The following is a 14,363-nucleotide window of genomic DNA, read 5'->3' as shown; positions in this document are numbered from 1 at the left end:
AGGGACAATTTACATTTATATCAAGCCGATTAACCTACAAACCTGTACGACTTTGGAGTGTGGGAGGAAACTGGAGATCTGGGAGCAAACCCACGCAAGTCACGGGGAGAACGTTGTAACTCCGTACAGACAGCACCCCTGGTCAGGATTGAACCCGGGTTTCTGGTGCTGTAAGGTAGCAACTCAACCGCTGCGCCTGTTCTGTCCTGCATCTTTATGTTAACATGGGACCATGATATGCTTTCTCAGGCCTTTTTAAGGAGCAGGCACTGTACACCTCCTGGATGCCTGTAGATTCTGCCTTCAACATATGGAGAACACCAACATCCTTCAATAAGTATGAAAAATCAGCCACGCTAGTCAGCAACAGCCAGTGTCTCCTGAAACCTCTGGACAGTGCTGTGAAAAAAGCCTGGGACATGTTTGCTTCAAGGTTGGTGCTAGCTTTACAAGTTACATGCTCTGAAGTCTTCTGCTATACTGGATGTTTAATTTCGAATGCCCCATTTGTGGGCCACCTATTCCACTGTCCCTTTGATGTCATGCCTTTGTCCCTCTAGCCTTCAGTTCCCATTGACTATATTTATATTCAAGAATGGTTTCTGAATACAGCATTCCTCAGTGATGACATATAAAATTCTATCATATTTTGATCATTTTTCCAAGATTACTAATCAGTTGTCTTTCAACATTCGTGAATGCATCCTCCAAATGTTTGCTCCTCTCTTCATGAAAGTACCTGCAATTTTTGTATCAGCTGTACTACAACCCTGTCTTACTTCTTCAGTAATTATTTCTCCCCGAGGTTGCTGCTGTTGGAGTTATAAACCAAACCCACTTGTGTTTTGTGTCCTTCTTTTATTTTCTTTTGGTTTTAATCTTACTGTTCCTTGATTTCATGGATTATGTGCTCCCTGATCCTACAAGACATGGTGTCTCCTGGATGTTAAATTGAGGTTCCTTCTGCCTTCTCAAGTAGACATGTATAACCCTACTGCAGAAAGCACTCCAGCATTGACCAATATTTCTCCCTCAATCAATGTTGCTGAAATAGATTTTATTTTTAATCATCTTTACCATATTGCCGTTGTTGAGCTCTAGAGGCAAATTGACTCCAACATTTCTTATATTTTAACTACACTTCAAAAGCATATAGTATATGCAATGGGTTTCCTCTTATTATCATAAAAGGTGCCGTGTAAGAAAAATGTAACTCTTTATTTGGAAATAATTTTTGTTTTAAATTGAAGCCTTGACAAAGGATGTTGACAAAGGTTACAATTTTATTTCTTGTATCTTTGCTTAGACTTTTTTAAACTTTATCTTTCAGGGCTTATGTGCATCAGTACACGAAGCATGGAATCTCAGAAGAGGAATTTCTGGACAGTTTCACCACCATGGAACAGGTCATTGCTAGTTACTCTAATCTTGGATTACAAAGTTGATGATGGTGCGAGATGTATACAACCATCTATAAATTGTCTCTGCTCCAGGTTTGTCCAAGTTTGACGGAAATGTTGTTCACGCCATGTATCAATAATTAAAATCCTTGAATTTTGGATTGATTTTTATGATGTATTTAAAATGTGTACAAATAATATAAAGAAGATAATACAAAGTATTTCAGAATTTATTGCCTCCCCTGCTTTCCTTTTCTGAATACTTGCTCGAGTTTGGTAATCAATGAGCAGATATCCACTGCTCAATCTAACAATGTTCCCAATGTTGGGCGATTCCAGAACCAGGGGCCACAGTCTTAGAATAAAGAGGAGGTCATTTAAGACTGAGGTGAGAAAAAACGTTTTCACCCAGAGAGTTGTGAATTTATGGAATTCTCTGCCACAGAGGGCAGTGGAGGCCAAATCACTGGATGGATTTAAGAGAGAGTTAGATAGAGCTCTAGGGGCTAGTGGAGTCGAGGGATATGGGGAGAAGGCAGGCACGGGTTATTGATAGGGGACGATCAGCCATGATCACAATGAATGGCTGGCTCGAAGGGCTGAATGGCCTCCTGCACCTATTTTCTATGTTTCTATGCTTGTAAACAGGGAAGAAGTTGGCTCAGGAAACGATCAGTGAAAATCCACTCGGGGAAAGGGAGCCATGGACAGGCTGTCATCTCCCAGTGGGCAGGTACAAGGACAGGATTGTGCAATCTCGGTGAGCATTTATACTTGTCTCTGACTGTAAGGACCTACATCCGTCTTCACTAATTGTTTAGTTTTACATACCTTAAGGGTGTTTTTATATTCCCCGCGAGCTTGCTTTCATTCTCTTTTTTTTTCCCCCCTCTTAACCCCTTTGTAATCCTTCATATTTCATAATCCTTCATAATCACCTCATATTTACCACGATCAAATTTGTTGAGCCACCTTCCCAGTTTTATTTTTTTCGCCAGACAGGGATGAACAATTTCTGGAGTTCATCCATGCGGTCTTTAAATCTTCGCCATTGCATCTCCACTGTGAACCCTTTAAGGATAATTTGCCGGTCTATCATAGCCAATTCCCATCTCATACCTTCAAAGTCTCCTTTATTCAATTTCAGGACCCTTGTCTCTGGATTAACTGTGTCACTCTCCATCCTAATGCAGAATTCCACCATATTTGGTCACTGTTGCCCAAGGGGTTTTGCACAACAAGATCACTAACTAATCCTTCCTCATTACTAGAGCCAGTATGTTTAGGCACTAAAAATCTCTGAAATAGGCAGGCATAATAAAATTACGAAAAAGGCATTTATTGACAAAGGCATCAAGAGGCATTTATTTCCAACACCAAAATATGGTTAAAAATGATAATTATAAAGGTATACTACATTAAATGACCAACGTTGTCTGGTTGCACATAACTACCAGCATTTTTTTCAAATTATCTAGTGTTAAACTATGCCGTCTGTCAGACAGAATATGCTACAGTTGTGAAAGACTTCTTTCTACCCCAGCTGAGGTAACTGGTGCATACCTGAAACAAGCTACAAACTCTACATTCATGTCAATATCTTGTGCATTACAACTACCTTTGAGAACTATGTTTTGTATTTCTTCAATATCTTTGTTAGCTGAAATCACCCTCTCACATCTTCCTTGTATGTCTTCACCTGCATCGCCAGGAACTTTAAGTACAAAGTACAGCAAGTGAAGATGTAAACAACTGAGCAATAGTTCAGCTCTTGGACTTCTCCAATACTTCCGATGTCAAGAAATACTCCTTTGATGGTTGACCTGCCTCCAGTGTACCAATGACCACATTGGGATCAAATCTCCCCACAGCATCAGTTATCTCGTCTATTGAGATCCATATTTTGTTGCATGCAACTTCATCTCTAATTTTCTGCACAAAAATGTTGAAGTTGCTGTCACCATTTTTCCGTAATGATGACTCACTTGGTATATGTTCCTCTGTGTATTTCCCTAAAAAACCTCTGAGAGATTTGTTTTCCTATTTCCACAGTGGAATTCTATCATCAATGAATGCGTTACACAGATCACTCAAACTCAGATTTGCGATTGGAGCCAGCAGTAAATGTGAGGAGACAAGCTTGCGTATTTCCTACCTTCTGTTTCTCTGCCGTCAACTTGTGTTTAGCTGTCTGTACATGCATGGAGATGAAATATTTTTTCTCATGATTCACTGCTTTCTCACATGCGTTGCAAAACAGCACACAGTTGTCCGTGGAGAATATATCACTCCCGTACACTCTCACCAAATCGTTCAGATTTTTACAAGGCGTTGACTTGACTTTAGGCATTTTGACGCGTGCAGGGGTAGATCCTACAGGAGCGGGGATGCAGGCAGGCCAAGTACAAGCTAAGAAGAGGAATCAGAGCTGCCAAGGAAAGGTACTTTGAGAAGTTGAGCAATGACTCTTCAGTGTGGAAGGGCTTGCAAGAAATCACAAGCTACAAGAGGAAAAACCCCCGCTCCTTGGACAATCGTCAGTTGACCAATGACCTGAACGAGTTCTACTGCAGTTTCGATAAACAGAAACTTAACCCTGGTAACCCCAACCAACACTTAGACAATAGACAATAGGTGTAGGATCAGGCCATTTGGCCCTTCGAGCCAGCACCGTCATTCCAGGGCTCTCGCTTAACTTTTTTTCCCTGTTGCCAGCCGGGCAACCTTGGCAGCTTTTTAGGTTGCCAAATGACATTTTAGGTGGTCATTTAAGATGGCTTGCATGACGTGTGCTCGGACGAAGTGCGCAGTTACCAGTCAGAATTATGCATTCACATATTATTTCTGCTTCAAATAAAGTCACAAACTAACATATTCACCAATCAAGACATGATATATACCACAATAACATGCAGCAAAATTATAATACGGTATCTCAACTCTTTTTACACATTGCAATTAATGCAATTTTTATTATTTCTTTCCACTTCCAAACAAAAATGTGGTTGGAATATTCAGCGTATGATCAACCTGTGTCAATAAATCCTGGACCTTGATAACATATGTGCTTAACCATGCACACTACAAGCATGTTTTCTGTGAAGGACCGAACATTATGACATGGCCATAGCATGGGTCGTTTTTGCTATTGGTACAGAAACACTCGCTTCCCACATAATTTATCCACAACAAAATATACAGGTTGCAAGGAATTTTCTAAAGGCATTTTATGATAATAGCTGACAAAACTGACTATACCCATCCGACATTATACTAACTAACAAGAGATGGCCAAAGGACATAAATGCAGCAAATGTTTGGTAATATATTTAAAGGTGTCAAGACATTACCAGACATTCAGATTAGATGTATGTGGCAATGAAGATACCCAGTTTGTAAGCACCATTTAAAAAAAAAATTGTTGATAAACGCTTTTTCCATCAGTCCCACTTCAGAATTAAAATTTAAACTGAAATATCCCGACCAAATTTGTGATGTATATGACTGACTGTAGAAGTAAAACCTGGATAAATCCAACGTATAGTTGTGAATGTTGCTCATTAAATAACTACAGTACTGATACTCCATATTAACAGCATTGATTTGCCATTAAAATGAATTCTGTAATAACGTGTCAGTGACAATCGAACACTGCGGTTTTAATGTTTCACGTGTTCAAAATTTAATTAATCCATCTTTATGGATTAAAACAAATAATAACATTGGGAATTAAAACATATTTGATTGCATTCTGTTATCATAGTCAATGTTAGCTCTGAAGACATTTACAGCACAATAGGGTCGGGGGGGGGGGGTGTATGAATCGGTGTGGATTGGATGGATTGAGGTAGGGGAATTAGTGAGTGTTGGTTGGAGTAGGTAAAATTATGAGGGGAGAGCGCGGGGGATGTCAGTGGGGTTGAATGGGGGGGATCTGTGCAGGATGGATGGGGGGAGCAGTGCAGGATGAAGGGGTGAGCAGTGCAGGATGGATGGGAAGGGGGTCAGTACAGGATGAATTATTGGGGGACCAGTGTAGGATTGATGGGGAGTGGCAGGAGAATCAATGCGAGGTGGCTAGGGAGATCAGTGCGCAGACATAGTGTTTTTCCTGTGGGAGGAGTGTCCGGGGGGGGGGGGGGGGGGGGGGGGGGGGGGGGTTAGGTAAGGTAAGATACAGTTGGTAAGGATGTTCTCGATGGTGCAGCGGTAGAAGTTCACCAGGATCTGAGGAGACAGATGGACCTTCTTCAGTCTCCTCAGGAAGAAGAGACGCTGGTGAGCCTTCTTGACCAGAGTTGAGGTATTGTGGGTCCAAGAGAGGTCATCGGAGATGTTGACCCCCAGGAACCTGAAGCTGGAAACACGTTCCACCTCCGTCCCGTTGATGTGGATGGGGGTGTGCGTGCCGCCCCTAGACTTCCTGAAGTATACAATGAGCTCCTTGGTCTTCTTGGAGTTAAGGGCCAGGTTGTTGTCAGCGAACCATGCTGCTAGGAGCTGGACCTCCTCCCGAAAGGCCGACTCATCGTTGTTGCTGATGAGGCCAATCAACGTTGTATCATCTGCATACTTAATGATGGTGTTAGTACCATGTACAGGTGTGCAGTCGTAGGTGAAGAGGGAGTAAAGGAGGGGGCTCAGCACACAGCCCTGTGGTACGCCGGTGTTCAGGGTGAGGGTTGAAGAGGTGTGCTTGTCTAACCTAACAGACTGGGGTCCGTTGGTTAGAAAGTCCAGCATCCAGTTGCAGAGGGAGGGGTCGATGCCCAGGTTACCGAGTTTGGTGATCAGTTTAGATGGTATAATGGTGTTAAATGCTGAGCTGTAATCGATGAACAGCATTCTTACGTAAGTGTCTCTGTTGTCGAGGTGGGAGAGGGCGGAGTGAAGTGCCGTTGAGATGGCATCCTCCGTACTCCTATTCTTGCGGTAGGCAAACTGATAGGGATCCAATGTGGGGGGTAGGCAGCCTTTGAGGTGTGCCAGGACCAGTCTCTCGAAGCACTTGGTTATGATGGGGGTAAGTGCAACTGGGCGGAAATCGTTGAGGCTTGCCGCAGTGGAGTATTTTGGCACCAGCACGATGGAGGTGGTTTTAAGGCACGCGGGGACAACCCTCTCAAGTACCACCCAGGCACAGACATAACCCCGGAGGGATGGGAAGCCGGCTTGGGCAGAGCCCATTTCCGCCTGGCGCCATGACTCGCTGTGGAAGAAAAATTAATATACTTCCTTACTTAATTTTGATTGGAATTGATCAAGGTATCGAAAGGGTGTTTGGATGTGACAATTGGCATCTCTCGTTGACCAGGTGTAGAAGAGTTTCATGGAAATCGGCAAAGTAAGATAAGATGTATTACCTCTTGTCTGGGAATATGTTGAAGGGAGGATGGTAAATGTAAACATGAAATGGTAGAGGAGATAACAAAGCTTGTTTTCCCTTCTGTGAGGAGTTACAGTAGACCACCTGAACACCCTACCGCTAGTGACATAGAAATGTTACTGTAAATGTGGGGGCTTATGATTGGCTCGGAGAGGGGATGGTGACGCGGGCCGCCTAAAATGTGCGATAGAATAATGTCAAGATGCCCTTGTATTGTGTTTGACTTGTATTAACCATCTGTTGTTGAATAAGATTAACATAAACAAAAAGTATGTTATGACTAATGAAATAATTGGTGCCCATGTAGTAGATAATATATTTTCGTATAGTTGTATCTAAAAAAAAACAAGATTTGTTTACAGCACAGTATAACTGTCGCCTAATTCTGCTGTGAAGTCAGAGAACTGGTGAGCAGTTTTTCTGCCGCCATCTCTCCATGATATCATGCAATAAAATCTCAAATCAAATCTGCAAAGTCTCCGCTTTACGTTTTTCATTAATTTCCCTCTAATTTAATTTCTTCCACAGAATTTGGCGTAGTCGGCAGGATCTCAATTGTAATGGGATGCGAATGAATACAAGGGGAAATAAAAGAATTATAAAATAGTCCCCACCGAAAGTGGGACGGGGGGCTTTCCAGAAAGAAGGGAGAGCCCCCATGCAACCTAGCTTAACTGGCTGGTGACTCACACTTAGCCAAGAGGCCTATGGGGTGAGGCAAAATAGTGGAGAAGACAATTTGCTCACGCGGGACGTAGGATAAATTGAAGCAGGTGCCAGAGCGCGCTATAAAAATTGAAAGGTGACTTTGAGGTTGCGGACGGAGTAAAACCGGTGCGCGCAAACTGTGAATAGAATATTATAAGACATTGCCCGCGGAAACCTAACTTTTGTTTCACAGACTTGTGAAAAGAATATGGGAGGAAATCGGTGAAATCTGATCCTACGGATAAAGCGAGTCCTGGGTACGTGCAGGTGGTCCAGGAGGGAAAGATGCAGATAAGAAAGAACATTGCCAAGGTGATAAAAAAGACCAAAGGACACTGGCGAAAAGGTAGGAGATTCTATTGTTCCGGGATCACCAGTAGATGTGATAATAAAAAACGGAGATGACCAATGTCCGGTAATTTTTTTGTGGTAATCTAGCTAATCGATCAAATGGTTTGGTGAGATGGGAGCACAATTAATATTTGCAGTGGTGTTATTAGTGATAGTTGAAGTGCTGTATATAACTTTAAAATTGATGGAAATAATAAGGAAATGTGCGGGGATGGAGAAAAGATACCAGGCCCTAGAGGAGGAGAAAGGTGTTCAGCAGAGAGAAGGATATGAGGGACCTGTGCCTAAAACACCAAAGCAAGTGGCAGCAATATGATGATCAGCAGGCTCAGGGAAATGAGGCTCAGGGAAATTGGTTGTCCCATAGAGGAAATGAGGGGAACAAGAAAACGTAGTGATATAGGGAAGGTGGTGAGATGTTTGGTAAACAAAGACGAGACGATCCAGGATTTTATAGCCCAATTTAAGAGTAAGTGGGAGGAATATGCCGGAGTATCCCAAGCTGTTCAAACTTTAGTAAAAAAAATTCTGCCCGACAAGCTCAACTTTTTGAATTGGTTAATCTAGAATGGCAAAATAAGTCAAGGGAAAATGTGATAATAGCGCTTGTGAACATGGAAAGGGTGGGACTGTTTGCCCAAGATAGAGAGCAGAAACCCAAAACAACGGGCCAGTAATGTATGGGAAGAGGAGGAAGTTGTAGAGGTGGGGGCTGAGGAAGGGGACAATGGCAATTAAAAGATACAACATGAGGTACATGCTGGAGATGTGGTGGGAATGGGCATTGGGCTTGAGATTACAAATGTTCCCCACAGCTACAGTAAGGGAACGCCCAACAGGGAGGATGTCCAGCCCCTTACAGATATTTTAATCATCTCTAGAACAGCTCCACTCGCGTTACTGGGAAGACTGGCTCTGTGCAAACTGGGAGCTGTCTTACACTGTACTGCAGACGGTATGTTTATGGAACTCTCTCAAATGCAGACACATCAATTGTTAAACTTAATTAAGAAGGAAGAACAAGGGCAAAAGATGCCCATCCTATATTGTTGGCAATTGAGTAGCAATCCATACAGTCAATTGGTTAATTAAATCCATTGTGCTCTGCAAAGAGTGCAGGATTCAAAAGGCCAGTATTTACAGTATTGTTGAAACCAGCCAAGAACACATTGCACTGCATTATGTACGCAACTCCCTAATCCCAGGTACCAGGATAGAGTCTCCCCCCGGTTGAATAAACTCGAACAATTAACAGTGACGTCTTATTTATTTTTTGGGGTCCCGGGATTGGGAATAATCCTCTCTCAAAATCAAAGGGATCGATTTGAGATGGGAGACACTTCTGAGTCACACCTGAACATAGTTACTAGACCTCCAGCAACAGCGTAGGCAATAGGAGAGATGATAAAAAGGCTGAAGGACAAACAGTCAGTTCTTGTTTTAAAGTTGCCAATAGCAAAAGGAGAGATCCAGATTGACTTCTTTAATGACACAGAAGGAAAGATCACATGGGTCAGAAAGGAATGGGACACTATTTTTGAAAAGCAACAGGCGCCTACTAAGGATCTGTCAATGTTACCAATGGCTCTGGTCCAAGTACCCTCTGAACTATGGGCAAAGCATAAGAATCATATGGCGCGAGTGCGATCAGCCCCTGAACATAAAGTGACTTTAAAAAAGGGTGCTGCCTTGCCATGTTTAAAACAGTATCGATTGACTTTGGAGGCTGAAGAAGAGATAGCTGTAGTCATCATAACTTTATTACAACAAGGAGTATTAATAAGAACGCAAAGTCCATGTAATACTCTTATCCTGTATGTGGGAAGATGTAATGAATGGCGTTTTGTCCAAGATCTGAGAGCTATTAACAAAATAGTGATCCCTATTGCTCCTTTAGTACCTGACACCAATATTATTCTGTCATCTATACTGACGGAAGCCGACTCCTTTAAAGTAATTGACAATGTTCGGCCTTTTTCTGCATACCCAAGCATGAAGACAGCCAGTTCCTGTTTGCTTTTACCAACAAGGATCAACAATACATCTGGACTAGGCTACACCAGGGGTATACTGAAAGCACAGCCGTAAATGCAGCAGCAGTGAAAAATGATCTAGAGGAATATCAATTATCAGAGATAGACAAAAGTGCTGGAGAAACTCAGCAGGTGCAGCAGCATCTATGGAGCGAAGGAAATAGGCAACGTTTCGGCTCAAAACCCTTCTTCAGACTGATGTAGGGTTGGGGGGGGGGGGGGGGGGGGGGCAGGGAGAAGAAAGGAGAAAGGAAGAGGAGCCAGAGGGCTGAGGGAGAACTGAGAAGGGGAGAAGACAGCAAGGACTACCGGAAATTGGGGAAGTCCATGTTCATGCCGCTAGGGTGAAAACTGCCCAAGCGGATATGAGGTGCTGCTCCTCCAATTTCCGGTGGTGCTCACTCTGGCCATGGAGGAGACCCAGGACAGAGAGGTCGGATTTGGAATGGGAGGGGGAGTTGAAGTGTTGAGCCACCGGGAGATCAGGTTGGTTAAGGCGAACTGAGCGGAGGTGTTCGGCGAAACGACCGCCAAGCCTACGCTTGGTCTCCCCGATGTAGATCAGCCGACATCTAGAGCAGCGGATGCAATAGATGAGGTTGGAGGAGGTGCAGGTGAACCTCTGACGCACCTGGAACGACTGCTTGGGTCCTTGAATGGAGTCGAGGGTGGGAGGTAAAGTGACAAGTGTAGCATCTCTTGCGGTTGCAAGGGAAAGTGCCCGGGGAGGGGTGGTGCGGGAGGGAAGGGAAGAATTGACCTGGGAGTTACAGAGGGAGCGGTCTTTGCGGAAAGCAGACGGGGTGGAGATGGGAAGATTTGGCGAGTGGTGGGGTCACGTTGGAGGTGGCGAAAATGATGGAGGACTATTTGTTGTATGTGACGGCTAGTGGGGTGAAAGGTGAGGACTAGAGGGACTCTGCCCTTGTTGCGAGTGGGGGGGATGGGGAGTGAGAGCAGAGTCACGGGGTATAGAAGAGACCCTGGTGAGAGCCTCATCTATAGTAGGGGTGGGGAACCCCCGTTCCCTGAAGAATGAGGACATTTTCCGATGCCCTGGTGTAGAACCCCTCATCCTGGGAGCAGATACGGTGTAGACGGAGGAATTGGGAGTAGGGGATGGAGTCCTTACAGGAAGCCGGGTGGGAAGAAGTGTAGTCGAGATAGCCCTGGGAGTCAGTGGGTTTATAGTGGATGTCGTTCAGAAGTCTATTCCTGGTGTGGAACACCTCATCCTGGGAGCAGATGCGGCGTAGACGGAGGAATTGGGAGTAGGGGATGGAGTCCTTACAGGAAGCGGGAATTATCAGAGAGGTGTACTTTGATTCATTGTGTCGATGACCTTTTGGTAGCCTCTGTGACAGGTCCTGATTGTAAAGAAGACAATTAAGTTTGGCAGAAAGAGGGCATAAAATATCCATGGAAAAACTAGAGTTCTGTCAGCCTAGAGTGCAGTATCTGGAATTCCAGCTGCAGGAAGGCAGAAGGAGACTTGGAAGAGACAGAATAACAGCAATAGAGAACGTCCCGGTCCCGAAGACGAAGAAGGACATTCTCTCTTTCTTAGGCATGGTGGGTTACTGCAGACAATGGGTCCATGTCTACAGGGAACTAGATGCAGCATTGCTTTCAGCCACCTTGCAGACTGAGCCCTCCAGAGTTGAATGGACTGCAGAAAGGGTCTAGGCATTTATAAATCTAAAGAACGCTATGGTTACTGCTCCGGCGCTGGGATTGCCAAGTTATAAAAAGCCCTTTCAACTCTATGTAAATGAATCAAAGGGGTTTGCGACTGGTGTCCTGGCTCAGGAGCATGGAGGGGGGAAAAGACCAGTAGCCTATTATTCAGTGGCTTTACCAGCTGTAGTAAATGGCACGCCAGCCTGCATGCGAGCTGTAGCGGCGACGGCTACAATGATAGAAAAATCAATCCCCATCGTTCTTGATCACCCGTGTGCTGTGACTGTTCCTCATTCCGGGATGAGTAGCATTGAAGTAGCCCCGTTACAGGATGCCCAGAGCCTAGCATCACTTCATAACATCCAGGGTGTTATCAGGACCCCATTGTCTGGATCCACCCTGATGGGTGGGTAGTTTGCCCCAGGAGCCTATTTTTGTCCCTGTCTTGCCTAGCCCATGGATAGGCTCACATGGGTAAAGGGGGAGGGGGAGGGGGGTGGGGGGGTGGCACACGCATTGCCCCAACAATGGTATGTACCAGGTATATCAGTCATACAGTAATTGATAAGGTTGCAAGAACATGTCTGGGGTGTCAACAAAATAATAGAGCGAAGACGCCTGCAAAATTTAATCACCAACCACAACCTGAAATGTCTTTTGAGAATTTGTAAATTGATTTTGTACATCTGCCAGCAGCAAAGGGTTTTAAGTACATTCTGGTCATAGTTGATATGTTCTCCAGAAGGGTAGAAGCACAACCCCACAAGGAGGGATGATGCAAGGACGTTAGTCAATATTTTAATGAAAGGAATAATACCTAGATTCGGGATGCCCATGGGAATAAACAGTGACAGAGGAACTCATTTCACCAGTAAATTAGTTCAGAACTTGTCGAAGGCTCTTGGGTTCCAGTGGAAATGACACATACCATATCAACCACAGTCCTCAGGGATGGTGGAAAGAGTAAATGGTGAGATAAAAGCTACTTTGGCCAAAGAATGCCAGCAAAATAGGTTGTTGTGGCCAGACACCATGACCATTGTGATGTATGCCCTGGGAAATTAGAAAAATAGAAACATGGGCCTAACACCTCACAAGATTTTGATGGGGCGACCTATGACAACAGGAACCAGGGGGAGAATCCCTGCGTGGAGGGATCCTCTCATAACCAAAAGGCAACACCGATCGCCACTTAGTGTCTGGACGGTGGACGAGGGCGAGGAAGGGCAGGGTGTGGAGGTTGAGCCCACACAAGAGACGCTTTCCTGCGTCTCAGAGGGAGATGAAGGGTGTCGAGGAAAGGCGGCTCATGCTGTGCGGGACCGGCTCCCGGGCTGGATTACGGCGCCTGGGTCCGACGGGTATTTCCGGCTGAGTAGGGGTTTGCTCAGTTGCGAGTACTCCACATGTTCGAGCCTCCCCGACATCCGGTGGGGCGGGAGAAGGGCCGGCTGCTCTAACGACGGGGCCATCGCCCTCCGCCGGCGGAGGGGGGCCCCAGTCAACGGCAACCAAGTTCCAGACTCTCAGCAGGTCCCGGTAGAAGCCGGGCAACCCCATCAGGACCGCACAGCTGACACCCACCATCGGTATCCGCGTACCTCCTTGAAGTCAGCGGTCCTGTTGGAAAAAGTGCGTCGCCAGCATGTGCCACCTGGGAGGATGCCCTGAGTAGAGGTATCTCTGCAAGGTCCTGAGGAGGAGAGCCTCCCGTGGGGTGAGAATACACACCAGCGACTGACCGCTCTCCTCGATCGGAAGACTCAGGATCGCTGCAGAGACCCAGAACTTTTTGTTGCCCCAGAAGAAGGCCACCAATGTTCTCTGGATGATCTCAGAAAAGGTGGCCGATGGGACCAAGGTGGTCAATCTGCACCAGAGCATGGAGGCCACCAGTTGGTTAATGACCAACACCCTTCCCCGCTAGGAGACCCGACCAGCGCCCCAGCCGGGCGACGACATTCGTCTCCATCTCCTGCCAGTTCGCCGGCCAGATCTCCGCAGCCGGACTCAGGTAGACTCCTAGGTAGAGGAGGTGCCTGGTGCGTGGTGCTCCACGTGAAAGACCACAAAGAGAGTCCACCTGCCAGGGACCCACCAAGAGTCTGGAACATTTCCCCTAGTTGATCCTGGCAGAGGAGGCAGCCGAGAAGACCCAAGGGAGCGCCGCACTGTGGGAGGGGTGGTACATGGAAAACATAGAAATACATAGAAAAATAGGTGCAGGAGTAGGCCATTCGGCCCATCAAGCCAGCACCGCCATTCAATACGAACATGCCTGATCATCTAAAATCAGTACCCCGTTCCTGCTTTTTTCCCCATATCCCTTGATTCCTTTACTCCTGAGAGCTAAATCTAACCCTCTCGAGGTAGAGGGGGGGGGGGGGGGTGTGATGTTTGCCCACCACCCATTCCCGCTCAAATGGACTACAAACAATGCCACACTGTTTCAATGAAAAGTCAATGCCCAGGACCACATTTATAGACATAGACATAGAAACATAGAAAATAGGTGCAGGAGTAGGCCATTCGGCCTTTCGAGCCTGCACCGCCATTCAATATGATCATGGCTGATCATCCAACTCAGTATCCTGTACCTGCCTTCTCTCCATACCCCCTGATCCCTTTAGTCACAAGGGCCACGTCTAACTCCCTCTTAAATATAGCCAATGAACTGGCCTCAACTACCTTCTGTGGCAGAGAATTCCACAGATTCACCACTCTCTGTGTGAAAAATGTTTTTCTCATCAGTCCTAAAAGACTTCCCCCTTATCCTTAAACTGTGACCCCTTGTTCTGGACTTCC

At 45.5% G+C, this 14,363-nt stretch overlaps 1 protein-coding gene across 7 annotated transcripts in view; it reads left to right on the top strand.

Moving 5' to 3' along the window:
- tubd1 (tubulin delta 1) overlaps positions 1-1,629 on the top strand; it is a 29,567-nt gene extending 27,938 nt beyond the window's left edge. For all 7 annotated transcript variants that reach the window (XM_033042080.1, XM_033042078.1, XM_033042082.1 and 4 more), the window contains 2 exons: positions 250-433; positions 1,331-1,629. In XM_033042080.1, the coding sequence (XP_032897971.1) occupies positions 250-433; positions 1,331-1,445 (299 nt within the window). In that variant the 3' untranslated portion in view covers positions 1,446-1,629. The remainder of the gene's footprint in view (positions 1-249; positions 434-1,330) is intronic.
- The last annotated feature ends 12,734 nt before the right edge of the window (positions 1,630-14,363 follow it).

Source organism: Amblyraja radiata, chromosome 23 (assembly GCF_010909765.2).
Source record: "Amblyraja radiata isolate CabotCenter1 chromosome 23, sAmbRad1.1.pri, whole genome shotgun sequence".
NCBI classification, from domain to species: domain Eukaryota; kingdom Metazoa; phylum Chordata; class Chondrichthyes; order Rajiformes; family Rajidae; genus Amblyraja; species Amblyraja radiata.
The sequence above is the reverse complement of the archived record's forward strand: the minus strand, read 5'-3'. Positions and strand labels throughout refer to the sequence as shown.